We start from the raw sequence: 27,671 nt of genomic DNA, 5'->3' as shown, positions 1-27,671 counted from the left end.
AGTGACCACCAGATGGAGGACTTTCCCAATATTTCACGTTGGATAGCACAGTTAATCAACACCGTCTCCCACAATGCTTTGGTGTGTGCTGTTTGCCCAGCCGTCGCTCCAACAATGCAGCTTTTAATGGTGCTGTGACTGGGAACCGAAAACGCGTAAACCCCGCAGGCTTGTCCCGGAGAGTGTACTCGTGCAAATTGCACATAGCGAAATGTTTACAGTTTGACAAACCTGCTAGACGTCCGTGGCGCCATTTGGGGACGTCCTGGAGTTTGATACTGGGTGAGTAGCTACCGAAGCTAACGTTGGTCTGCTAGTAGAGAGCAAATGCAGCTTGTTATGACCACTGCTGGCTAGCAGGCTAGCTAATTGGCCAGATGAGACATATGGCCCCTTGTGCCTTTTCCCCCTCAATCCCCTTTTCCTTCTCCAGCATATCCACAGCGCAGGCTTAAATATGCTTCCCTGTCTTTTCGATGCGGGAATTCTACCTTTTGCAAATGCAAAAGCTAGCTAGTTTTATTAAAGACTTTGAGGCAGTTGTGTAGCTACTGAAAGTCGTGAGTGTGTTTTGCTTTGATCTCCACTGAGGCACACGTCAACCTAGCCGGTCTAGTTGTAGTCGGTGCGGTGCCGTGCTGTAGTCGGTACTGGGTTGCCACGGCAGCCTCTAGAAATGTTTGGAACCTGAACACAATTTAATATTTGGGGCCCTTCTTCGGTTGTCAAACCCCAAGCCCTGATACGTGCAGTTCTCTTATGTATGGAGAGAATGGCACGCCAAATTCCATTCAAAATATGCCAATTTAATGTTGTCTTCCATACCGGAAAGCATACCTACCCGGTAAAACATATTTTAAGGCCTTACGAGATTCACAAGTGTATTCTGGTTAAATCGGCATACACATAATTACAATAAAATCTCAGCTATTGTAAATGGTTAAATACGTTCGATACCGTCCTCCAATGTATTTTGGCGATAGAAAATTGTGGCAATAACTGACGAACCAATTCTAAAAGTGGATTCTTTTTATTGAAGTAAGTGCTGCTTGGTGTGTCGGTTGTATGCAGAATTGAAGAGTGGCTCCCAACCATTCATAAAAGGTTTCAAGTCTTGTTCTGTCAGGCATGAACCTTTGCTGATAACCAAGGCAGCAGTAAATTGACAGATTTTGAATTGAATTTGGCGTGTCATTGCTCACCATATGAGAAACGGCACGTAGCGGTGCTATCAACCCTAGTCACACGCCAGCTTCACTGCTCTACTCTATTATTTGTTCATTAGCAATAATACAGTTGGAAATTATAAATTGGCATTGGCTGAACAAAGAAGTCATTGTGATAAAACATTGCCATGTAAACCATGTCCCCATACTCGAGTTGCTGCTGCCATGTTTTTAATGTCTTTGTGTTGGTCTGCTAATGTGTGTTTAGCCTTCCAGCTTGTGTAAAAACGTTTTGGTGAACTTGCCCTTTATAATATAGATAGGCTTATTCATTTTATAGTTTCTGTACAGGAAATCAGCCAATGACTCATTTGACAGAAGAGCTGAGCACAGCCCTTTTTGACCTGTAGGTCTTCCCTACATCCTACATTGAGAATACCAGGAGGATGAGGTGACTCAAAATAATATGCAGACCTAGTAGACTTTGCTCACATCTTCCCCAAGCATCCACAAGTCTGAACTCTTGCCCCCTCACCCCTGCCATCTGGGATATACCCCAGTAGCCATCATTAGGGCGAGGCTTAGCACGTCTGTGGGCACTGCAAGCGGCTTTGATATTAAAGTATGTTTCAGTAGCCAGTAAATCAGTCCTCACTTACTTTTCTGAGCCCAGAGCCTAATTGAATTCCCACCTTACCAGAGTAGTTGGGTGAGATGCTGCTTCTCAATTCATTTGCCTCAGTCAGGCAATTGAGCCGTTGCATCTGAACATGCCTCTACATTTTGATCCATTTATAAATTCCCATTCTAAACCTTTTTTTTACTAGACTGGATCATTTTATCAAATGACATGACAATTCACATTTTCACATTCAAAATGTTTTTTCACACTTGTCATTGTTTCATTACATTTTGATATTTGATGTCTTTAATTTGTGAAACAAAGTACAAAAGAAAAAAAGTAGCTGAGCACGTACATATGCAGTGTACTGATTTCTCAGAGGCTTTCCTCCTGAGTGTTAAATCCCAAATGCTCACCTGCTATATAGAGGCAGCTAACGTGCAAAAGTGTCAGAATATTTCACATCACTGCCTGATCTATAAATGCCTATTTCACTACTTGACCAATATTTGTCAGAATCCCTATGGCTATATTGGCTAATTAACTGAGCCTCTGTGTGAGATGTTGGGCAGCAGTGATCTCAGGCAGAGGTGTAAATTGTAGATATTTTTTAGATCAGTTGTTTCTCACCTAGTCTGCATTAAAGTCCCAGTCTTTGAGTACAGCACGGCACTACTGGCTTTGTTTACAGAGTGATGTATTTATTTGGAGACATTTTTTTTCTCCCTCTGAAATTTATTATCAGAGCTGAGATTCAAGCACTGACAGTATGTGATTGTGAAGTCTGTAAACAGTGGAGCGACAGAGACTTGTGTCATGAGTTATGATGGAAGTCAAACCACTTAAGACCTACCCCAAATTAAGATGGTCATATAAATTATGGATTGTATCTTTAACCACCTAATTAATTTAAAGAAAGTTGGCCAAAATGGCCAGTGATATGATTTGATTTTTTTCCCCCTCTTATGGTTTGACTGGACCACAGCACGCATTAATATGGAGCCCATGGGACGACATGTCTTTAACTGTGGACAAGGATATTGATCTTTTTCATAGGAGCTTGATTGCTAGGCAGTCTCGGAATGATTTTTTTCTTGTGGTCACAAAGTAATCAACCGTTGCTGCAACCTGGGATAATGGCAAAATCAGCGTTTCATTATGTGAAAAGGTGCTTGTAAATGTACTGCCCTCATTAAGTTCTTGGACACCTGCCTGATGCTGCAATATTCAGAGTTATCGTATGCGTAAAGGCCCCTCTAGTGGCCTCATTACTAGGTTTTGATCAATACAGAATATTTTGGCCTGATACAGATGTCGATAATCAGGGAGATCAAAAAAATAAATCCTGTATAGCTGCCAGACAATTCTTGTGGTTACTTTAAAAACATCTGCTTGGAAATTAAACCTTAAATTTGGTTGTTGAGGATTAAATATAACCAGGTGCTACATTGAAAGTTATTTTACCACTATATTCAACTTTTACCTGTGTTAAGCTGTAGTGTTAAGTGTGAAAGCTCACTTGACTGAAATCTGACAGTGATTGTGTCAACAGCCAGAGTTTAGCTCTAGGGGAAGAAAATTAGAATGAGCCAGAAGAGAAGTTACTTTTAACAACTCCCACTCACATAGATACATTGCTATACACTTTTGGAGGAATAAATCATAACAAAAATGGTATAAAATGGCAGCATGTCTGGATCAGTCCACATAAGTATGCAGTTACAAATTAAGTGAAGAAGTCTCATATAACATTCTTCATGTTATCCTTGTAGTAATGTTGTAATGTAAATGTAAACTGTAGCTTCTGTACTGCAAAGCAAGAAACAACAGTACACCTGTTATGTAATTTTATTTAGCTTACAGGGAGCTGTCCTGGACGTATGGGAAAATGTTTCTGAATGGCGACACTGGGTAGTGTGTGATCACTCGTCTTCAGGTGTGTGACATGACACCCCATCTTTACCCCGTCACAAAGTGTGAACACCTTCCCGATGGGACGGCAAACACACCAGTTGTTTAGTTTTTACTACTCATGTCGGGCAAGATTTGGACAGTCTTATAGTCTGACCTGGGCTTAATGTGACGGTAGTACACAGCTCGCTCATGTTTACCAGCCCAGCCGGTCTGTGATGCTTTATATCGAAGAATACCAAAGGGATGAGAGAGGCAAAGGATGTAATGAGTGAGTCCAGCTTTCTCTGGACGGAGCGCTCACTTGCTGCTGTTTAGGAGACAGTTAGTAGTTCAGTTTGTCATTTCTTGTGGGCGGAGAAGACACCAGAATTTCATTTGGGCAAATGGTGTGAATCTACGGGGCCTCAATTAGTAGGGATGGGATGCTCTTCTCTATTGCAGCCCCACTTTGTGATTTGAGCTGATAAGATGAGTTGAGCTGATAAGATGAGTGTATTTTCACATAAAAATCTTGCCTAGTGCAGCTTTAAAACCAGTGGGTGAATTTGTCTGTGTCTTGCACACTGAGACATGGGCATTAATTGACATGTCCTCGCCATGTAGGCCCGGATGAATCACCGAACAGAGGTGCTGCCTCTTGCTTTGCATTCTGTCAAACTGTCCCGCTCCCATCTGCGAATGAGGTTCGGCTCTGCTTGACTGGCTGAATGTTCCCGGTATGGTGCGAGCTCTTCTACTCTAATGAACATCGGCTTTGTGAGACAGGCAAAGTTAGGCTAAGCTACATTAACCTAGGATGGCTTGTTCTGTATGTTATTGAATAACAGCAGGATGTTTTTTTTGCACTAGGCAAGAGAAAGATAAATGGCATGAATAAAATCTCTGACATGAACAGATGTAGCAGAGTGAACTCATTGCTGTTTGAGAGAGAGAGAATGCTGGGAAAAAAGTGAGGGAGAGCGATGGCAGCACTAGGCCTTCGTTTGGCAGAGTTTGCAAACAGCAGAGCTGCACGCCGCGCCTGCTAGTTGTAGCATTAGGAATTCTCAGTTAATTCATTTTCCCAGCAACACTTCCTCCTCAAATAGAATCCCCATTTGTCCACCTCCAGTGGGCCATCATTATGTCGCTGTCAAGCACAAGGTAAGCATATATGACCAAAGCAGTTAAAAATAAACACCTTGTTGCGAGGCAAGAGTAAATATTTGACTGCCAGCCCGTTCTGTTAAAGAAATCGCAGAACAGAACATGGCGTCCCATGAACAGACCACAGTCTCGCTCTCACAATGAAGCCATCATTTTTTTGCCCTCTGATTTTTTCCCTTCTTTTTTTTTTTCTCTTTGTCCTTTCCAGCGCCAGATAGCGTGACGATGGATCAATGCCCCCACGCAACGCTGCCAGTTGTTGTTATTGACATGCCGTAGCTCAAGCCCCGTTCATTCGTGAGGTTGAGCGGGCTCAACAGCACAATTTAACATAGTGTGAATGCCTATGTTAACACTCAGGTGCAATCTCTTTTGGGGTGGTATACCACAATAATTCCCCCATGGCAGGGGCTAATCATCCTGGCTCGTCTCCCACAATCCATCAGTGTCTGGAGGACGAGGCTCGCGGGGTACTGGCAGCTGTTGTCAGGGGCTGAGTCAATCTGTTATGGTCGACGCCGGGCTGCGCAGGCTTGGAGGGGGAGAGGAAGAGCTCTCAGGAGGCCACAGCAAGCGGGGCTGCTGCCACTGCTGTGGCAAGATAACAAGAGGATTTATTTGTTAGGAGGACGGGCTTTCAGGGCCTGTGTGTTCACTTTTCTGCCTTACCCACTAACTGTTTCCTCTTGCAGGTTAATGCCCATGCATGACGAAAGGCGGAGGGATATACCTCAGTTGCTCTAAATGCAACACAGAGACTTTTCCAGTCCCTCGCTCACTCAGTGTCGGTGCTAAATTATTCTGTTGACATGCTGGAGCGAATCTGGACCAACTGATTTGATTAACAACAAATTCAGCAAAAAACAAATGTTTAAAATGATTTGTGCCAGTATAAAGACCGTTCCAAATTGACTTCAGTCTGTGAACATTACATTGATGTCTTAGCTGCATGTTTTATGTAGTGCCAGTTATAGATGAGGAATAGCCAATCTTGACAAAATAGACAATTTCACATCTACAAAGGACATGCCAGTGACAGTTAAGATATTGACACTTGCCACTATCCGCAAAGTGGGATGTGTTTAAATTGGTCTTATCTAGGGAACAAGGGCAGTATTTTGTGGATTTAAATCACTTTTGAGTTTTATCCAGACTTAGGCTATTTTTCTGTGTGTGATTATCACGGCTCACAGACTAGTCCTATTTATGGTTTTAGCCAAAATGTTGATGTTGCAGGGCTGGCACAGAGTGGTGTTGACGCTGGGTATGGGAATTGGCAGGGACCTCTCAATTAGAAACAGTCGTCAATGCTAATATTTGGGGTCGTAGTTCCATTTGTTGACTATTCTCGATGCATTGCTATTTACAATTTATTTGAGAGTGGATGTGGGGAAAAGAGCACAATAAATCATCTTTTTGAATCTGTTGCCTGTAACATTCCTAGAAGTCGTACTATGCTGAGAAAATGTTACCTAAGGCGAGAATAGTCAAAACTAGGTGGGGGAATTGGGATTGGGTCACATAAAATCAGTCATTTCAGTCAAGTGGGGACTCGCACTTTCACTGTGATTTAATTAATGAGAAATTGTCCCAACTGGAGAATGAATGAGAATGGTTATTAATCAGAAGTTTCAGTCTTAGCTATCTTCCTACGTACAGTCTAGACAGTTGTACAATTGAATACTAAATCAAACAAAAACAAAAATCCTCGCCATATGGGGTCCCTAGGACTAACTTGTCAGATGCATGACAATGGGGCTAATGTGTGCCTGTCTGTGGGTCCATGACATGAAAACGATTGGAGAAGCTTTAAAGCCCTCCATTGGCCCCTATGTTCATCTAAAAAGGACTGTGTTGAGAGAATTGTCTTTCCATTGATACTGAATATATGCTTATTGGATTGACTTTAGGACTTTAAGAATCAATTCAAAATGAGGAGATGTGGAAGTCCAGTGTGTACATCTGCCTTTCCATACAGGCTACTTAGCTTGTGCTGTACACATTCGTATAGACAGCCTGGATCTGGTGGACCCTCTGCCCTGGGGCACATCACTCAACTTCACCTTGGATATTGCTACAGTGAGAGAGAGAGAGAGAGAGAGAGAGAGATTTCTTTTGACACACGAGAGCCTCTGCTGCAGGGAGCTTGACATGTATTCAATCACTGAAGCAAGCCTCCGCTGTGGAATACAAAAAGACTCTTCATTTTTTTTTTGCTGCCCTCATTCTTCTTCCTGCTTTGGACAAACTGTTGTATTGCTAAGCTGTTGGACGTGCTTACAGTTGTGACGGTTGGATTCACTTTGCTCCAGATAAAGCATGATTATAGCCCAGTCGACTAATTAAGTTTGGCCCTGCCCTTCAAAATTGCGACACGGAGGCTTGTGAAATGTCCCCAGCTCTTGATTAATGAGAGGAATTTATTTTCACTTAGCACTGCACAACAGTAGCAGGGCTTGTTATTTGATCTGCATCTGGGTGGAAAAATTAGTTGAATTTCTAGTTTAGGAGACAGTAGCAGGTAGTTGGGAATAGAATTGCTTTAATCACTAAGTGCAATGAATATACAGGGATTTTTCTCGGTGACATTGGTGCAGAAATGTATTTTCAACTGAGAGGGCAATGCAGTGAGTAATCAATACTGCATTGGTCCAGTGTACCATGAAGTTATATAGCCTGGCTTAGCCTATATGGACTCAGAACACTGTCTAAAAGTGAAGCAATGAATGCTAAGCCTCAAATCCATTATGTTTATGGTAAGAGATCCTGCTAAAGCAAGGCAGAGGTCCATGATTGGAGTGAGGCAGCGAGGAAGAAGAGCAATGCGTTTCAATTCAAATTGAAACGCATCCCTGGTCATCTGCTGGCCTTGACTCTCATGCTGAGATATACAGCCGCTATCTGGAGCAGACAGATGTCTCCAGCGATTCAGAAGGATTGCTGCTGCTCACAGGCTAACTGGGCATGAAGGAGGCGGTTCTCAAAATGAGGTGTTTGCTTTTTTTTTTGTTAGTGTCATAACTTTTTTAGGGAAATAGACTGGAACTGGATCTTTTTTTTTATGTCTTTGACAGTTCATTTACTGTGATTTTTCACCTCTGGTCAATTTGAAGCAAGGCTCTTTTTAAGATGTTCTCCTACACAGTGCCCTGCGTGCCAGCCTTACGTTTGAAGTTATTTTTTTCTCTTGATCATTATTGCTATTTTTTGCAAAATATCTGTCAGGATAGATGGTATAGAGCCATATTTGAGGCCCATGTTTCCCCCTGTGTAGTCTTCTGCTTTCATCTCTCTAGTTAATTTTCTGTGGTTTTTCACCTTTGATATAAATTGTAGCCACACACAGTGCATGGCAACCACTGCTAGCTATACTGTGAACTTGATTTGAGTTTACTTTTCACAGTTCACTTTTTTTTCGGTATGGACAGTATACGATGGGCCTGTTTGTACTCTGTAGCCTAAATTCCCTCTCAGACTCCCCTGTCCTCTTTCCTCTCTGACTAACCTAATTATGCAGACTCTGATGGTTAGATGAGTACCGTGTGGCAGCCTGTAATTTGATTTTTGGTAATTAAAGGGTCAAATACCAGTTGCAATCGTCCAAGCCCAGAAATTCCCTGTAAAGACACTCTGCTTGACAATACAGTTGGTGCATCACACGGAACAGGGACGCACCAAAAAAGCATTTAAAAGGGACATTTTGACACATGTAATTTTAGATGGACTTTTACATTTAGTTGGATAGTTTTCTTCATTTGAACTTCAGTTTCCCAAAAATGCCTTGCTAGCATTGTTGGCATTCCACATTGAAAAGACCGATACATATAGGCCTATTGGGCCAATATTTGCCTTTCAATAAATAATGAATAACGGCCAGTCAGTGCTGCCTAGTGCCTACCATCGATTATGATGGAGGTGAGGATATGATTTTACTCAGCCAGCCTCAGGAGTGGCAGTCTGGAAAACCTGTAATGAAATCTGCCTCACTCTGCCTTCAGGAGCTGCTAACCCACCTTAGAGTTTCATTAGTATGGCTTTCAGTGGAGAGTGTTGGCGTCCCGTGACCGTCTAAATGCTGTTTCAAAGGTTTTTCCACCCTGCCAAGAATAAAGGATTTCTGGGGGAAACACTGAGTCCTTGTCATTTTTTGGTATGAAAACGGTGGACTTTAAATATACAAGATATCAGTACAAAATATTGGCAAATGGCAGAAGTTATCAGTGTCTGTACTGCCTACTTAAATGCATATCGGTGGAACCCTAATTGAAAGCACGGGGTAGAACAAGCTGCAAGTTTTCAGCTAACTGTGTCCCATGGTTATAGGGAGGAGTGAGTGAACAATGCTAACTAACCATTTTTTGGGAAACTGAAGTGCATGTATATATAAATTTATGCCTACAGTGTGAGTTTCTGGTGAAGAAAAATAGCCAACTCAAATTCAAAATGTCAAAGTATCCCATAAGGTTTTTTTTCCCCCCCCTTGTCAGTTCAAGCTCATTAGATATGTGAGCTGTTCCGTGCTGAAAAATGGGGGACTGTCCTGTGCGTCTGTATGTCTGGCCCGGCTCTAATTGGCTGTCACTTTCTCCATTCTCACCAGCGCTGCGAAACCCTCCGATGCCTCACTCCTGCATGGCAGCCTGTGACACGGCGGTTTTACAGCAGAAGCTTCAGTGCCAGATTAACACCAGATGCTATGCCAGTATGATACATTTTGTTTATCATCCCCCCAGCCCCTCAAACATATTGCCTCACTACTTGTCATTGTAGTGGTCGACGGATCCAGTCAGGTTGCCAGGCCTGTTTTTTTTTTGTTTTTTTGTTTTTTTAAAATGCCACGAGTCACCTGAAAGCATGTTTCCTTGCCCGTATTTTAGATTTGATTTTATCTTGGCTTGTCTCTTTTTAAAAGGCGAACATGTGCAGTCCCACAAGGGCATGTACCTTTTTTGAATTGCTGTCCCGTGTAAGCTTGTCATATTGCGGGAGCTTTGGAGGTTGGAAGGCACCCAGGCCCATCTGTCATTATGAACTCTTTCTCTCTCTCTCTCTCTCTCTCTCTATCTCTCTGTCTATCTACATCTCTCTCGATCTTTCTGCCCCTGCAAAAGGGTGTTCAGTCTAGTTACGGACTTATAATACACATCACTCATAGAGAAGTCTTGTGCGATGTGATGTTTGTTACTAAAGTGTTGAGTAGCTTAGGGGTGGGGTTTTTTCTGCCTGCCTTGATCTCCGGCTGTCTCTCTCTCACGCTGTTCTGCGCACACAGAGGTTAATCAACACACACACACACACACACATTTTGTGCTGAGTAGGAGGTGGTCCACACGGAGAGCAGTCTAATTGCTCCTGCGTTGGGTTGTCATCACACAGGAACTCTTGACGATCATAACGGCCTCATTGTCATCACTGCAGTGGTATTTGATAATAATGAGCAACAGCAGAAAGCAGCGCCCACCACCAAGGCTGGAAATTTTTCAGTGCCAATACAGGCTGGCTGCGGTATTTGAAATTTGATACCACTTTCCAAAACTGCACTTTGTTTACCTGTCTTTGCCACAAAGTAGATTATTTTCTCGAAATAGAATCAGACCATACTCAGTTGATTTGGTTAATGTCAGTACCCATAAACAAGAGGAAAATTTCAGTTCTCATCTTACATTTTCTGACTTTTAAGTACTTTTTTGATACTTAAAAACCGATATAGCTATCAAGAATAGCTGCAGCATCAATAGTTTTTGTCTTTTCTATGCCAATACACAGTCCCACAGTCACCTCCGTTACGTACCGGGGAGAGAGGTCCTTGGGGCGGCCCAGTCAGCCTTCTGCAGATGAGCTATGATCCATGGCTGCAACAGCTGCTCCCTTCACATAGTCCTATGACTGTGCCTTCCCTTGCAGCTGCCTCCATCTTCCCCCCCCCCCCCCCCCCCCCATCACCTCCACAGGGAATACCCTACCTCGAACTCATCCATGAAATCACAATTAATTATGGGAAGGGTAGTCTTATGAGCACACTGAGCCAGAGTCCTCTTTGGGGGAGGGCATCAGGTAACTTGGAGTCCCAGCAGGCGTGATGGCCTGTGCCAGTTGCTGCAGTACACTAGAATCGCATGCATTTGGATTTTCACCGCTCACATGCTGCGTTTTTCACTATACATAATGGGGTTTTTCATGGTAGTAGGGCTGCACACTATTGACAGACAAATCATGGGGGCGGCAGTAGACTAGAGATTAGAGAATCTGGATGCTGGTTCACATCTTCAGACCGGCTGGGAAAATCGGGGCGGGGAAAATGAGTGAAACACATTCCTCCTACCCTGGAGCAAGGCATTTAATCCCCCAACTGCTGCAATGGAGGTGCTCAGTGGCCGACAGTAGAAAATGACCCAGGTGTGAATGTGTGTAGCTGTTATTGTGAAGTAGGGCGTTGCAAAAAGAGTCATATTTCCTTGGAATTGTTTTTTTTTCCCCCAGAACATTGTGACATTGGTTTTTCTGTTCAGCTATTTCTGTGCATTTAAAAGATAATCGCAAAATTGCAGGCAAAGTAATTGAGAATGGTTATGGTTTTTGCAGGTTTAAATAAAATGAAAAAAATCTTCTATGACATGCAATTTGAACTTTTGGCAAGGGATTCTGCACAGCACCAGAATAAATTGGGAAGGAAGCTGTCTGACAAATCAATTGCAGTAGTCAATATTGTGATTCTAGTATTATTTCGATTAATTGCGCAGCCCGACCTGAAAGTAGTGGAAGTGAGGCCTTGCAGTGGTCTGGAAACTTACTGTCATACTTATCACGAAGAGTTAGCTTTTTTTCTTGAGACATTAAAAGAAAAATCAAAGAGCCATCCTCTGAATATTTCAGTCCTTTCAGTTGCTACCTCTTGGAGCCTTGCTACTCCGGGCCTTATTAAAAATACAAGCTGTGTGATCTTTCTGTCTGCCCTCAAATCCCTCAGTCCGTCTCGCTATCTGTCAAAAAGCCCTGTCAGACGCCTCATAGGCAGCAAAAACGCCAAACAGCCTCACTCTGAACTCTAGCAGGATATTCCATTGCTCAGTACCTGCTGCTACCTGGACTAGCTAACATCGCCGTTCCCTGTCTTCCCAGTTTGTTGATGAGACGGTGCCCTTGAATCTGGCTGATTTCAGTCAAGTACAAACCCGTTGTATTTGGATGTCACGTCTCTGTCTGCGTTCCCTGCTCCATTCTACAAGCACCTCAGGACTGCCTAAAAAAAAAAAAAAAAAAGCCCTGCCAGTCTGCCGAGAGACTGTTCAAACATTTATACAAGCACTTGCCCTGCAATGTGTGGGAACCGGGAAGCAGAGCTCCCTTCCTCAGTCGGGCTCCAACCTCGGCACCTACTGCTGTTGGCCTTTTGACTGCAGGCGAGGGCCTGTTGCGCAGACCTGTTAGATATTAATCACTAGATGAGCACACAAAAATGCCATTCATTTCACACTGCTCTTTGATCTGGGCTCGAACATGTATGAAGACCTGGATCCTGATTAATGTGTTTAAAATCCCATTTAATACAGCCTATATGGCAGTTTATATAGCTCCAAATCAAATGAACTGAGACTACCAGGCTAACGCAGTGTGCTTTGTTCACAGGCAAGCCCAATAATCTGCTGACTAAGTCATTGCTTGCTCACCATGTAGAGCAAAAGGTTTTTATCTGGGTCATCAACTAGGCTGTGCCTCAGCTTCTCCTTTCCCCTGAGAAGAGCAAAGACCTCCAGATTTGAAAATGTTGCAGGATTTTGGCCTCCGAAATAGGGCTAGATAATATAGCAAGTTTTTATTGATTTGCAATATGAATAATGGAATATTTATATCGCAAAGGCAGCAATATGGGCGTTTTTTAAAATACAGTCAGTGGTAGCAAGAATGAGAAGGGTCTGGCGGAGACACCGCCTTCAAGCCCTGAAATAATACAGAGATTGGTCATAATCAGTGGGGAGATATTCCCACAAACTATATCAAATTACATGAAAATGTAATGTAAACTTTAAAGTAAACTTTAAAAATTATACTGCAACTCGTATCGCAACTGCAATATTTGTCAAAATAATTACAATATGGTGCTTTGTCCTTATCATGCAGCCATTCTGTGAAATAGAGCAGGCTCAAGTTCCCTCATGCCATCACCCACTGGCTTCACAGATTATTGTTGATGCAGGCAGTTTAAGGTGAAGGCAAGGACGGGCATCTCAGTGCCTCTCCGTGAGGGTAATGCAGTGCATCTATTTTTTTTTTCAACCCACTCTTTTACGCCTGTGCTGCCTTCCATTTAAAGCATACAAGTGCAAATGGCCGCCGCGGCAGCCTTTTAGGTGCTTAACACCAAACCGCCTCGCAGCGCAGCGGTTGGTAATGATGGCATTATCATTGATCCTCGCAAAGTGACTTGCAGTGCGATCGATGCTTTCCTGTGTGTTTTCCATACAGACAGTATCCAGATTAAAACCAAGTTCAGTGAAGAGAAGACATTCTGCAGATTAGAGAGATGCCACGGGTGGAGGGATTGAGATTGTGTCTCTGTCTCTACGTTGTTGTGTATCCCAGAAGCAGACATGGGCAGAGCTTTAAATCAGTGTGTTTATGGCCCCAGATTAGGCCTAGCAGCAGCGTTTGCCAGCATCTGTCTGCCATTACCCTTGGGACACTGGCAGCCCCGCAGCAATTAATCTGACTGTTGTGATGGTTGCCCCTCTGTCACTCAGCACCTCAGGCACACCGCCGAGCAGCAGAGCAGGGGTCAAGGTTCACAGGGTCACATACCCTGGGAGTTTTTACTGTGCCTGTAAATCGGCAGAAACTCCAGAAACCAGTCGCCAGATGTCATTCTCTAGGACCAGAGAAATGTTGGCTAATGTTAAACTGGGTCGCTATGTTTACTCATTTGTCAGCGCAGAAAAATTGGCTGCAGCTGAACTAATGGGTGGCACTGTCCATCAGCAGCCAATCGCGTACGAGCATCGCTGTTTGTAACGCCTGTTGCCGCACCGTGATTGGCGCTACAGCTGACAATCAACAAGCTCCAATCGGCTATTGGACAGTAGCTCAGCAATGTGGTTGTTAGTGTTGTAAACGCAGAGGTATCAGCGTGCCAGCTGGCCTCACGCTCAGTGCTGCTGGATAACACAACTCTATTTGACAAGGCTTATATGATTCAGGATGGCAGTTGGAGAGAAATGTGTTTCAGGTGCTCTAAATAAGGTATTCTGGTGCTGTGCAGAATCCCTGGCCTTCAAATCAAGTTGCATGTCGAAGAAAATCTTTGATTTAATTCAAAGAAAATCTGAAGTATTCAGTGTTTGATTTCCCCACACATATGTCAACCCTTTTTTTTTTTAAGTGACGAAAAGGAAAACATGCAGAAAGAGCTGTGTCTAAATATATCATATATTTCATATAGAAACTGCAGTAGTCAGCAGAAAACACGCAATGTCAGGGCTCAACAGTAAAAAAAAAAAAATTCATAGGTGCACGTGCTTCTAATTTAAACAACTTAGTACAGAAAGAAATTTAGGGGCACACATACAAAATAACAGTAAGTTTTATTAATAAACAATGGACAGATATTTCACAATTCATTTGTGAATGCTATACTGAGTCAGTATTGGGTCATTCCGTGTCAACTCAACCAGAGCTCGCCGGCTCGAACTTTTGATTTTGATAATTTTTCTCCTGGTGGAAGATATACATAAATGATGAAGAAAGCCCAAATATTAAAGCTCACTGATCATTATTTACTGAGTTTCCTCATTTCCTCTGAGTTTCCTCATTTCCTCATTCATTTTTCTTTTACCATTTGTCACACAGTTGGTTTTTGACCTGTCAAATTTGACTACTTAATTCTGGAGCTATGTTCATCTAAACCCTTAAAAAAACACTTGTGATGTTTTTTTGTTTTTTTTTCTTCATTTTTCAGCTACTGCCATAGGCACATATCACAAAAGTGCTGAAAATGCCAGAATCTTGTAGTCTACCTCCAAGTCTCTCTGTAAAAGAAAAATAGTGGAGCTGCTACCTATCTCAGAGTCTCTTTTAGACCCCTAAACTTGCTCCAAATCATAGGCGAAAATTATCGTTTTGACCCTCACTCTACAAAATTTGGGGAAACTCAGTAAATAATGATCAGTGAGCTTTAATATTTGGGCTTTCTTCATCATTTATGTATATCTTCCACCAGGAGAAAAATTATCAAAATCAAAATTTCGAGCCGGCGAAGTTTCTGAAATTTGGTTGATTTGACACGGAATGACCCATTGCCCTTTGTGTGTGTGTGATAACACCACTTGCCTCCTTGCAGCTGCCACCAGCGGTTGCTTTTCTTTCACCAGGTACAAGTCATGGCACTGTATGGGTTTCCTTCAGATGTTGTGTTCAACAACTGTGGTCTCCTCAAATGGGGGTTCCCCTTCGCAACAGAACAGTTGCTTACCACATTCAAATTGGCCTTTAGTACTTGCAAGTTGTTGACAAAGTCTAACCAGTGGAACATCTTTTGCCGCTTCTTTTTTTTTTTTTTTTTAATCAATATCGTGCAGCCCAACAGGATGTAATGTTTAGGCAAGATGAGATCATGCGCTTGTCCTCTCCCTAACACTCAGCAGGAAAGCATACACACACACAAGGGCCATATTGCAAGATGCTCTATTAGGTGGGGGGAAAAAAAATGAATCTCTGCCCACTCATCCCTTTGACACTAAATCTCCAAATCACCACAAGGCTTTTAGTAATCTCCGCATATTGGCAATGCTAGTCAGATGGAGTCAGCGGGGGGAATTCCTGTTTTTCCTGGCACAGAACGAGTGAAAGATGGCTTTTTTTTCTATTATGTTTGTATCGGAGATGGTATCTTGCTGGGCTATGATCTAACCGGGCAGCAGCGAAAGTGTTACTACTGCAGAGGGTCGGATTCACCAGTAGCCCACTGAATAATACTTTCATCGGGACACCGAATTTCTGGCTCATCAAGAAAGCTGCTCTGTGGCCAAGGTAAACACCAACTCCCACTTTGCCTTTGGTCTCTGCGGCTGTGTCACTCTAAACTGCACTGCTTTATCAAGACTCTGTGTTGTGGGTTTAGTAACGTATGTGATAAGGGCTATTTGGCACTTAGCCTATCTGTTGACGTCCTCAGGGTATGTGTTATGGCGTGATAACTGTTTGTCAGTGGTGCTGAAATTTACTTTATGCTCCTGATTTAGTCTGTCTGAGAAGTTTTCCCCTGTTTGAGGATAGCTAACTTGCAAAATTGTTTTTGGTTTTGTACTCTGTAGACTGTATCTTTCCACATGTCAATCATGCCTCCTAAAGCCATCTTTTAACAATATCCGCACACTGAACTTGCAGCTCTGAGGTTTTTATTGCATTTTGCAGTTTTTTTTACGCTTCTAATATTTGCTAACCCTGCAGTTCCTTGCATATGGTGAAAATGAGCTCAGGAGAAGACGTCTTTTAAGTTATTTATGCACTGATGGGCAGTAAGAAACACAAGCCCTTTATATTTTTAAAGCCCACCTCCAGCGACCTCACGAACATTTTGAAAGGTTTCAAACAAGCCTTGCAGAAAAACATCAGCTTACAAGGCAAAATAGGAGTAACAACTGATTTCAGGCAGTGGAAGAAGGAGCAACTGGTTTCCTTTATGTGCACCTGAGCCTCATTTTGATCTGGACAGGTGGAGATAATCCTACATCACTTTTTGAGATGGACTGTTATCAGCGATGCTCTGTAATTTGAGGCAGTGATGAGGTCAGGATATGGGAGGTACGGGAGGAGGCCTTTAATGAGGATTGTGGGAGGAGGTGTTGGCTTGCCTACCATGTGTCAGCAGTTTTTCAGTAAGGGCTTTCTCTCCTTTGTGTTTTGCTCTTTTTATCAGGCTTGGATAGAGAGGAAGCTGAAAGAAAGAGAAAACTATCCCCTTGTATTTTGCAGTCCACTGATCAGCTTTTCCTGGAGTTGGCAATCGCCCACAGAATGTAGGTTCCTTAGTGAAAAACAGGATGAGCTTCGGTATCTCGCTGTATAAAGAGACATTTACAGTGGCTGATTGTGGAGGGTCAGACTATAATATATGCTAATGTGCACCTTACCTCAATGCCCTGCCAGCTCACACTTGGCAGCCTGCAGCCTTTCACCTTCTGTGCTTCTGTGATGACAAACTAGTCTGTCCTAATGAATGCAATTAAATTAACTCGCCAACACGTAGGCTGCAGAAAGGGTTGTAGCTGATGGCTTTGCTTTGCTTAATGCGTTTTTGACTCCTGAATAGACATTTTAATTTCATGGCCACAGAATTTTACAGCAGGAATCTTATTCTCAGTCATCATTTTTGAGAAGTGCATGTCAGATTTTGAGATATTCACCATGGAACGCTGGGACTATTTTTTGTGGGACACCACCTTGAATAATTAATTGACAATGATTTAATGTAAGATAACCTAAGCAAAGCATCTATTTGGGATGTTGGGATCTTTTATAGATGTATATTTAATAATTTTCACTCATCTGTGTATTGTTTCTGCTCATCTTTCCCCCAGGTTCCTGTATTAAGGAGGAGGAGATTTTGGAGACCTTATCTCTAGAAGAATCCCTGATCAGAGTCCAGAATATGAGCACAACCCAGTTAGAAGCAACTGGCCCACCAAGCTATCCCACTGACCTGTGAGCAGCCATGCCCTCCCTGTACCACCCGTCAAGGGGCACCCCTCCCCAGATGCGGGACATTGTTCTGACATAGATTTGGCATATAGCTAAACCTCACCATAAAGATGGCATTAGCTTGTTTAGACTATGACATATTATCAGAATACAGGTGAGGTGGACCCTCTATTCAGTACCCACAGGCCCCTTAAGAGGAACTAAACAGCCTCAGATGACCTTTACGGAAGGACAAAGCTAGACACCAGCTCTGATGATTTAGTATCCCTTTGCCTTGATGAGGTCGTATCATGGCTGCTGCTGATCCCCATAGCAACGGTTCCTTGGTGGGGCGAGGAGCAGACTGAGAGAGTCAACGATGCAGCGTAACGGTGGCGGGGTGGGTGCCAGCGGCCAGCCATGGGTGTTGCGCCGCGTGCGCCTCACCTGGCTCAGTTTCATGCTCTTCTTCATCTTGGTCTTCTTCCCACTCATCGCCCACTACTACCTCACTACCATCGACGAGGCCGGGGGTCCCGACAAGCGCATCTTCGGGCCGCGGCCCGGTGGCGAGCTGTGCGAGGCCAAACACGTGCAAGACCTGTGCCGCATCCGCGAGTCAGTCAGCGAGGAGCTACTGCAGCTGGAGGCCAAGAGGCAGGAGCTGAACGGAGAGATCGCCCGGCTCAACCTGCGCATCGAGGCCTGCAAACGCAGCATCGACAGCGCCAAGCAGGATCTGCTGCAGCTGAAGAATGTCATCAGCCAGACAGAGCACTCCTATAAGGAGCTAATGGCCCAGAATCAGCCCAAACTGTCGCTGCCTGTCAGGCTGCTGCCAGACAAGGATGACCCGGGCCTGCCGCCACCCAAGTCTGCCCGCACCTGCCGCCTGCGCTCCTGCTTTGACTACGCCCGTTGCCCTCTTACCTCTGGGTTTCCTGTGTATGTCTACGACACAGGCTCCTATCCCTGGGGGGAGTATCTTGACCCGTTGGTGAAGCAGGCTTTTGTAGCATCAGTGAAGAGCAACATTTATATAACTGATAACCCCAGCATCGCCTGTCTGTATGTGGTGCTGGTAGGGGAGCTGCAGGAGTTCCCGTCCTCCCCACTGCCGTCTCCCTCAGAGCTGGAGAAGCAACTGAAGGCCCTTCCTTACTGGAGGTCTGATGGACATAACCATGTATTGGTGCACCTCTCTAGGAAATCCATGACACAGAACTTCCTGTACAATGTGAGCACTGGACGGGCAGCGGTGGCCCAGTCCACCTTCCTGGAACAGCAGTACCGTGAGGGCTTTGACCTGGTTGTGTCCCCGCTGGTTCACGCCCTCTCAGAACCCAACTTCCTGGAAGTGCCCCCCCAGGTTCCCGTAAAGAGGAAATACCTGTTCACCTTCCAGGGGGAGAGGGTGGAGTCACTGAGGAGCAGCTTGCAGGAGGCCCCGCCTCAGTCGTTTGAGGAGGAGATGGAAGGAGACCCACCGGCCGACTACGATGACCGCATTATTGGCACCCTAAAGGCCGTACAGGACAGCCACCTGGATCAGGTGCTGGTGGAGTTCACCTGCAAGAACCCTCGGCCAAGCTTGGCCACAGAGTGGGCCCTGTGTGGGGAGAGAGAGGACCGGTTGGAGGTCCTCAAGGCTTCCACGTTTGCTTTGGTGATTGCTCCTGGAGATGGGCAGCTGGTGGCCTCAGCAGGCTGTGGGATGAGGCTGTTTGAGGCCCTAGAGGTAGGGGCCATTCCAGTAGTGTTGGGAGACCACTCCAGGCTTCCTTACCACCAGCTCATCCGTTGGAGTGAAGCTACCATTATAGTCCCGAAACCCCGCATCACAGAGCTACACTTCCTGCTGCGTAGCCTATCGGACAACGACCTGTTGGCCATGAGACGGCAGGGCCGCTTTCTGTGGGAGACTTACTTCTCCACCTCAGAGAATGTTCTTAATACCATCCTCGCCAGCGTCAGAACCAGCATCCAGGTTCCTGCTGCACCTATCAGAGAAGAGCCTGCCCAGGAGATTCCTCACAAAGCAGGGAAGTTGGCAGGAACTGATGCCAACATGGCTGACAACGGAGATCTGGACCTGGGTCCTGTCGAGACAGAGCCTCCCTACGCCTCTCCGCGCTTCCTCCGCAACTTCACGTACACGGCTGCGGACACATACAGAGCATGGAACCGTGCACCAGGACCTTTCCACCTGTTCCCCCACACTCCTCTGGACCCCGTGCTGCCCTCTGAGGCCAAGTTCCTTGGCTCAGGTACAGGTTTCAGGCCCATCGGCGGCGGTACGGGAGGCTCGGGGAAGGAGTTCCAGGCGGCACTTGGTGGGAACGTACCCCGGGAGCAGTTTACCGTGGTCATGCTGACGTATGAGAGGGAAGAGGTGCTGATGAACTCCCTAGAGAGGCTCAATGGGCTGCCGTACCTCAACAAGGTAGTGGTGGTGTGGAACTCCCCCAAGCCTCCTTCAGATGACCTGCTATGGCCAGACATCGGCCTGCCTATTGTGGTGAGTGCTGCTGCAGAAAACTTAAGACTTAGAAATTCAAGAAATGTACAGAAATCTGTCTTTGTGACACTGGTGCATGTGGTTGGTTTCTAAAGTAAGGAATGGAATCTCCATCTCACTCTCTCTGAAATGCAAATAGAGTAACCTGTTATTTTCTGCCGTCTCAGAGGCGGTGTGAAGTGCATTACATTCAGTTGATTGGATCAGCTCTCCCTTTTCTCTTTGAAGCTGTCCTTACAACTCTGCAGGCAGCCAGACAAATTATAGCAACTTAAATAAAAAAGACATGAAAAACTATGATGTCCATGAATCATAAAAGATGTGCTTTTGAATTAAGCCTGAAAAATAAAATATTCACCTAGCTCAAATTCACAATCTCAGCCTGTGAAAGACACTTGCTGGGCAAGTGATGAGCTGTGAGGCAATAACTTTTTTTAGTAAACTTTTTTGATACTTACACATATGTAATTAAGCTCAAACTGCATTATCTTATAGAATTCTCACTCAAATCAATGTTTTGTTTATGAGGGACTAGAGAGATGTGAATTGACGGTTTAGAGTAGAGTAGAAATATTTCTAAAATTGCTCAGGTAGAAGTACCAAATACTAAAAGTAGCATTATTCAAAAAAGCTTTTCTAAAAAGTAGTCGAGTACTTAACTAGCCTTAACTAGTTTCTCTCCACCTCTGAGAACTACCCCATGTCTCAAAAAGGCTTGTCTGAAATGCCTCATCTCGCCCCTGCAGGTTGTCCGCACAGAGAAGAACAGCCTCAACAACCGCTTCCTACCCTGGGACGCCGTGGAAACCGAGGCCATCCTGTCCATCGACGATGATGCTCATCTCCGCCATGATGAGATCATGTTTGGGTTCAGGTCAGTGATGGTGACAGACGGCATCGGGTTCTAGGGCTTTATCTGTACAAGAAAAGGTTCCTAGACACAAATTTTATGGTGATTCATAAGATGTTTATCTTAATGTCAAAATCTGAGGACTGCAATGAAACTAAAATGTGTCATTATCTAAGGTATGAATGCCATAGATATAATTTCCTTTTTTTTGTGGCCTGTGGTTATTTGGCTTTTTGTTCGCACATATGGACAGATTCCATTCTCAAATGTTTCCACTGTGCAGTAAACACAGTCTTATTGGGGGAAAATGGGATATGATTGTTTTTTTCTCTGAGGCAGTGCTGTTGACACAGTTTATTGTAGTTCACTGTGAAGAGAGTCGGAAGAAGGGAAAATTTATCTCCCATTCGAAGTGAGTGTCTCCAAAACCCCCTGAAAAATCACATCCCTGAAGAAAAAAAAAACTGCACTTAATCAACCGGAGAAAATAAAAGGGAGACTTATTGTAGACATTATGTATTCATGATTCATCTTCTTATGCTTTCGTAACTTGAACGTGAAGGCTGTGTTTAAACCAATTAAACGATCAAGTACGCTCTTAGGTTTTGTGAGAGTCGTCTGAGGCCTGCTGCTGTTGCGGCGTGTCTGGGCAGGCAGAAATGGGCCGTGTGCACACGAGGTCATTTGTCATGAGTTATCTCCGGCTCCCCCAGTATTACCCAGGAATGTTTTGTCACCTCCGCTCTCTCCGCAGAGCAAAATCATGTAGCATCCGAGTAAGTTTTAGCTCTCAAAGTGGCCCGATAGGAGCTCACTTGAGACGTTCGAGTGCTTTTTTGAGATTTCTTTGCGTCTTCGCTGTCAGGTAGGAATTCCAAGCATCTCATCTGATAAATGATGAGAGGCTTGCCTTTCTTTTCCTCCAAGATTGTCTTGTAGCGACTCTGGCTATGTGTAAATGTGAATATCTTGTCTGTGCCAAGAACGGGATTTTGGTGTTGGATCTCTGGATTTGTCATATGCTGAACAGAGTACAACAGAATAGATCCTTAATTGGTCCCTAGAGGGAAATGGTTGCCAGACAGCTAGTATAGATGACAAGTTGAAACAGATGGACGTCCAAGTTGTAAACGGGTGACGTACTGTATGTCCAGACACACTAGCAATCGAAACAAATGGCCGCAATAAGAAAGTCAGCCATAAAAAACAATTATCAATCTAAATCAGTCTAAATTGATTGATTGAACATGAGGAATTCTGTCTTACTTTCTCCATTTGGCCGTGCCCTGCAGAGTGTGGCGCGAGGCCAGAGATCGCATCGTGGGTTTCCCCGGGAGGTTTCATGCCTGGGACGTCAACCACCAGTCCTGGCTGTACAACTCCAACTACTCCTGCGAGCTCTCCATGGTGCTGACGGGAGCCGCCTTCTTCCACAAGGTCAGACCCTGACACACCCCACCCCCACCCCTCTAAAGTCTTTCAAAGCCTGTACATCTCACTCTTTGTGTTGAAAACAGTTCTGCAGTTCACCTTTTTGCTTCCTCGTACCTTTCACTTCCCCGCACTTGCTCCACCCTCCTTCACCCCCCCGCCCCGGTTGCTCATGCTCCCCTTTGCGTTTGTCATCTTGCAGTACTACGCCTACCTGTACTCCTACGTGATGCCCCAGGCCATCAGGGACATGGTGGACGAGTACATCAACTGCGAGGACATCGCCATGAACTTCCTGGTCTCTCACATCACCCGCAAACCGCCCATCAAGGTCAGTGTAGCGGCGACAGAGCGCACCGCCTGGCTGTGCTTACCGCAGCATCGGTACACTTTGTATCTCCCCCAGGCCTTTATGTATTTATATTTCTGCCCACTTAGCCTCGCCATTACTCAAACTGACACGTCCAATATTCTGTACAAATTATAAATCAAAACACAAGATCGAATTGGTGCGCCATGCCTGATTTTTCTCCTGGATTTTTATTGGTGGGACATTTATTACCAGAGCGCATATTTATGACTAGACAAATAATTATAGCAATCAAGCCGGGGAAGCCGTCGGAACAGAAATGCCATTGCAGCCCTCAGTTTAAGTTCTTTTTGATTTAGTGGCATGTTAATATTCAGGGGTGTTTCAGAGGGGAATTAAGGACGGCTTTGATGGAGTGTGTTGCATGACAGCAATTCCCTGCTAGAAATAAGCCATGTGAATAATGAATGTGGGGTAAGTTTGAATGCGGAGTAGGACTGGGCGGTATAACAAAAATTTACCGAAACCGACGCTATGAATCTTTCACCAACCTAATTTTCCACATGATGGTATGTTCAGTAAATGCATTCCTCCAGTGCCGCCTAGTGCATGTGCTTCTTTAATTTAAAGCTGCTACCAGTAGAATGTGAAACTTGATGATTTTGGCAACCCCTTGAGTCCCTTAGTGGAAGGGGCGAAAAGACGACCCGCCATTTGTTCCCTCCCCTGCAGACTGCAGAGAGAATATGGTGAGGTGAAACATCCACAATGCAAACTGAATAATGGAACTGAAATAAATACAAAAGAAATGTGTGAGTTATTTTTCCCATGGTCCTAATAAGAGGCAGAAGACTGAAATTGTTTACTATGTGCCATCGGTCTTTACACATCCCTGCTGTTGAGTGAATCAATTCCTGTAAACACTTTTGGAGATGTGGTTTTCATCCAACAGCAACTGTGTGCTGTGTATTGAAAAATACATTTCTAAGTAAATATCATAGATTGTCAAACTGACTCTCTCTCTCTCTCTCCATCTTAGGTGACGTCTCGCTGGACTTTCCGCTGTCCCGGCTGCCCTCAGGCCCTCTCGCACGACGACTCGCACTTCCACGAGCGCCACAAGTGCATCAACTTCTTCGTCAAGGTGTACGGCTACATGCCGCTGCTGTACACACAATTTCGAGTGGACTCGGTGCTGTTTAAGACTCGTTTGCCCCACGATAAGACCAAGTGCTTCAAGTTCATCTAGCGTCGGGGGCGGAGCGGCCCAGCGAAGAGCCAAAAGCAGGGTGGACGGAAGGACTGGCATGTAAAGAGAGCAGCGGTTCCCACTGCTAGTGCGGATGAGGAAGGATGGCTGGAGGGACCGCTGGATGAACGCATGGAAGGTTTGGTTAGAAGTTTGGGGTTGACGGACATGTTACCCTCAAAAGCTGTGGCTCACGCTCCAATCCGCAACTTAACTGGAACTGCCAATGGAGTGGAAGCTGAGAGAGACCGCTGCCAACAAAATAAGCCTTTTCAGTGGATGTTACTATCCCCCTTTTTTCATGTTCTTCAATCATGCTCCATCATCAACCACTACAGATGTCATTTGCACCACTTAACGGCCCGCTGAGGAAAGACGCTGGTTGTACACGGTGTACAGAAACTCTCCAGGCTAAACTCTACCTGACAATGGAGCTAACGGTTACTGAGTGACTGACAGACACGGCGTCAGATCGTGTCAGGCCTCGCGTCCGGTTGAACCGACTGACAGATATTTCAATTGGGAGAACAAACGCAGCAAGGGCATATGGTTGCCATTGCACTCCTCCCCCACCCCCCTCCCCCATTTTACAATTACAAACTGTACTTTAATCTTGTATATGAAACGTGAGAGAAGCACTGATGGTCAGAAGTATTTTATTGAACAAACTCTTTTTTTAAATTGTGTCGTTTAAATGTGTAAATCTTTATGTGGAACGAACATTTTTCCAGAACCTCTGCCTGTGGGAGATCAGACACAGACATGTTAGTCTGAAAACAAGACAGGACACCTAGACTGAAGAGCAAAACCGGTTGGCCCGATCATGTGTTTATTAGAATGTCAAGCAGCCATGAGGAAGGTCACTTCAATGGTCACCATAATGCCTCAAATTAGTCATGAAAACCAGCCACCATTTTGTCGTTTTGTTAAGCTGATAGACGCTACACTCTTCATGAGTTTTAAAAATGGCCTGTTTTTTTTTATTCTAGAGGGTGCTTAGCAATGTTTCCTAACTGGTCAGAAGTTAAAGTATTATGCTTAACTGTAATAATATGGACCAATGACCGGTTACAGTGTCCCTTACTGAAGTGCAACAAACATGTTTTCCACTTTATGGCCAAGTCACAAAGTCAAAAATCACTACATCTGCCAAAACCAATAATCAACAAAAATTGTTTTTTCTTTTCCAATTCAGGTTAGGATTAGGCATAAAGTCTCCAGTGAGGTTAAGTGTAGAATTAGGATTGTGGTAAAAAATGTTTAGTTAAAAAGTATGACCAGTTCCAGCTTTTGGGCCAGAAAGTAACGACCAATAAACATCAAGCTATCAATATGGTGGCAGATGAGTAAAAAGTAGACATGTACTGCCATGTTATCAGTATCTGTATAGAACTTTCCCACTTCAAACAGAAACGTCTCTTTACGGTGTCGCCGTACTGGTTTCACTTTTTTTTACCAGTGCTTGATGAATGTTTTCTTTGCCAAATAGGTACGATATTTGCTGATTTCCAGCACAATTTGCGAGGTGCACAGTGTGAATGCTTGTTAAAGGGATGCAGTCTGGTACACCCACCTCCACTCTGCATGGTACTTTACCAGGAGTCAGTCCATTGGAGCCCACACCATCATGTATTATAGTTCCAACGTCCCTTATTTGACCTCGTCGGACTCAATTCCCTTAATTTGACCAGAGTATTAACCGAAAAAAAAGATCCCTTTTTTATAAAAAAAAAAAAAAATAGACAGAGACAGAAGTCTAGGACTATTTTTTTTTATGTGAGGTTCTAACTGTGAGGCTGCTTTTATGAAACAAAAACTCCCGTAAGCCCATGGTTTCTGTATATTTATTGAATATATTATTAAAAAAGAAAAAGAATTTCCAGAACTGAGGCTGTCTTAAGGGGGAATAATGTTAAAACAGATAATGACACATGCAATAAAATGAAGTGGGCGTTGTGGTTCATTATCTCAAATAGCAAAGATGCCCCCACCTGATTGAGCCCTCTGTGTGTCTCGTTAAAATGCCGAGGAAAACCAGCACGTGCCACTGAACGCTTGAGGTGAAACACTGTACTGACCTCAGAGCAGCACTTGGGGAGGGTGAGCTGGTTGTTGGATAAACCATCCTGTACCCAGAATGTCACAGGTTCAACCCCTGCAGCAGCAGCACACCCACTGAAGTGTCTTTGAGGTCAAATCCCTATCTGTTCCAGGTGGCTGCTCCTGCACTCTGACCCCCTCCAGTGAAATATACACAGGCATATTTGTGTGTGCATCTGTATGAGTCTCAGAGGGACATGTGAAGAGACAAAATCCTAATTACGCTGGTGTAATATGGCAATAGAGGGGCTGGCAATGTAATGTAAATGTAGTCTTTGTGCTCGTGCTGCGCCAGAGTTCAAAAACCAGACTTAGCCTTTGTGGATGAGCCTGGCTCTGTCAACATGCAATAACCCCACCCACCCCACCCGCCCCACCCGCTCACATCTCAGCACTTTTATTGGAGCTGCAGGGGCCTCATAATCACTTTAGAGTCTGACTGACTCTGAACCTGTCCTCGGGGCAGGGAATCGGGTCAGCCGGTGTCACAGGTGGTATTTTGGAAGTAATACCCCCCAGTTCCTCCCCTCCCCGGTTTCCCCCTCCAGGAGCTGTGGCACAGCTGGTTTTCCGTGGCTCGGTGCAGGAAAAAGGCCCTGGAAGGCCCCAGTCGCTCTGCGAGGTGTTAGGAGTTGTGAAACTATGTGCTCCTGGGCCTGATCCACGACCGTGGGTGAGGCTCCAGCCACCTGCAGTGCTGCCTGCGCCGCACCAGACTGACAGCTGATGACAGCGTCAAACATACTGTTGAAGGCCAGATGAATGGAAAATAAAAACTTTCAACGTTGTTAAAAACATTCGCTCTGACTCATGTCCTTATTCTTTTGCAAAACATATTCCAGCATATTCCATATTCCATATTGCAGCAACTTGAAATTAGAACCCTGGATCATTCATTCAGCGCAGTTGTGATCTATCCAGAGTTGCAGTCACCATGAACCTCATTTATAAATGTTTCTTAAGCACAAATGTTGTGCTTACAACCTATTGCACACCCTAAAGTTGTGATGGAAGAATTTCAATGATTTCATCCCCCTTTTCTGCTACCAAAAGTTAAACTTCAGTTGTTTCCCATGGCACAGATGCTAGACATCTGTTTTTCATCACATTCTCTGAAATGATCTTACAATCAATGAGTCTAGCATAAATTGGAAGAAGCTCTGTAGATCCCGTGATCCCGTGCAGCAGGACTCTGAAGCGGCAAGGTGCGGCTGCAGCACCCCTAACCCAGAGGGAGGGGATCGGCTCTGACATCACCAGGACAAGGAAAGAGAAACATGCGTCCCACACCCGTCGGCTCCGGCCAGGAGAGGGGAGAGGGTTTCTTTCTAGTGACTGAAACATGGGTGTGGTGGTCTAAGTCTTCAGGGATGGGGTTTTTTTTCCCTAAGATCTGGGGATTTTCTCACAATACAACTGTTCTTTTCTAATGGGAGTTTGAGATTGCCTTTGCTCCAGATTAGGACAACATTCATATAAGCACGAGCGTTTTTTTAAACATACAACTCCCATTCACTTCTAATGAGCGAATATGATTTCCCTATCTTTTGCTCTGCTACTCTCCCAGCTCGCTCCACAGTGAACCGCAGCCAAAGCTGTCATCGGCACTGCCTTAGAGAAACAACCAGCTTGATTGGACTGTGCAGGCTATTGCATATTCCTCCTCAGTGGGAAGCACCGTGTTTCTACATGAATG

The 27,671-nt window shown here is 44.6% G+C and overlaps 1 protein-coding gene across 2 annotated transcripts; it reads left to right on the top strand.

Moving 5' to 3' along the window:
* Nucleotides 1-147: 147 nt before the first annotated feature.
* Nucleotides 148-26,862, top strand: extl3 (exostosin-like glycosyltransferase 3). Of its 2 annotated transcripts, none has more exons than XM_071528057.1 (6): nucleotides 148-282; nucleotides 17,418-20,035; nucleotides 20,782-20,909; nucleotides 22,178-22,322; nucleotides 22,519-22,647; nucleotides 23,666-26,862. In XM_071528057.1, exons 2-6 carry the CDS (start codon nucleotides 17,897-17,899, stop codon nucleotides 23,873-23,875), a joined length of 2,751 nt encoding a protein of 916 aa, XP_071384158.1. In that variant the 5' UTR covers nucleotides 148-282; nucleotides 17,418-17,896; the 3' UTR covers nucleotides 23,876-26,862. The 2 variants fall into 2 exon arrangements, with proteins under 2 accessions (XP_071384158.1, XP_071384159.1); XM_071528058.1 differs by lacking the exon at nucleotides 148-282 and adding an exon at nucleotides 15,827-15,867.
* The last annotated feature ends 809 nt before the right edge of the window (nucleotides 26,863-27,671 follow it).

This window comes from Centroberyx affinis, unplaced genomic scaffold, assembly GCF_046629955.1.
Source record: "Centroberyx affinis isolate AG114_WGS23_722 - 3 ecotype Tasmania unplaced genomic scaffold, CSIRO-AGI_Caff_v1 ptg001605l_1, whole genome shotgun sequence".
Classification (NCBI taxonomy): domain Eukaryota; kingdom Metazoa; phylum Chordata; class Actinopteri; order Beryciformes; family Berycidae; genus Centroberyx; species Centroberyx affinis.
This window is presented reverse-complemented; position numbering and strand designations above follow the sequence as displayed.

Bases quoted from the DNA above. Each gene is read 5' to 3' on its own strand.
- extl3 (XM_071528057.1), top strand. From the start codon at position 17,897: ATGCAGCGTAACGGTGGCGGGGTGGGTGCCAGCGGCCAGCCATGGGTG. The intron at 20,910-22,177 runs GTCAGTGATGGT...CGTGCCCTGCAG, and splicing joins GAGATCATGTTTGGGTTCAG to AGTGTGGCGCGAGGCCAGAG. The intron at 22,323-22,518 runs GTCAGACCCTGA...GTCATCTTGCAG, and splicing joins GAGCCGCCTTCTTCCACAAG to TACTACGCCTACCTGTACTC.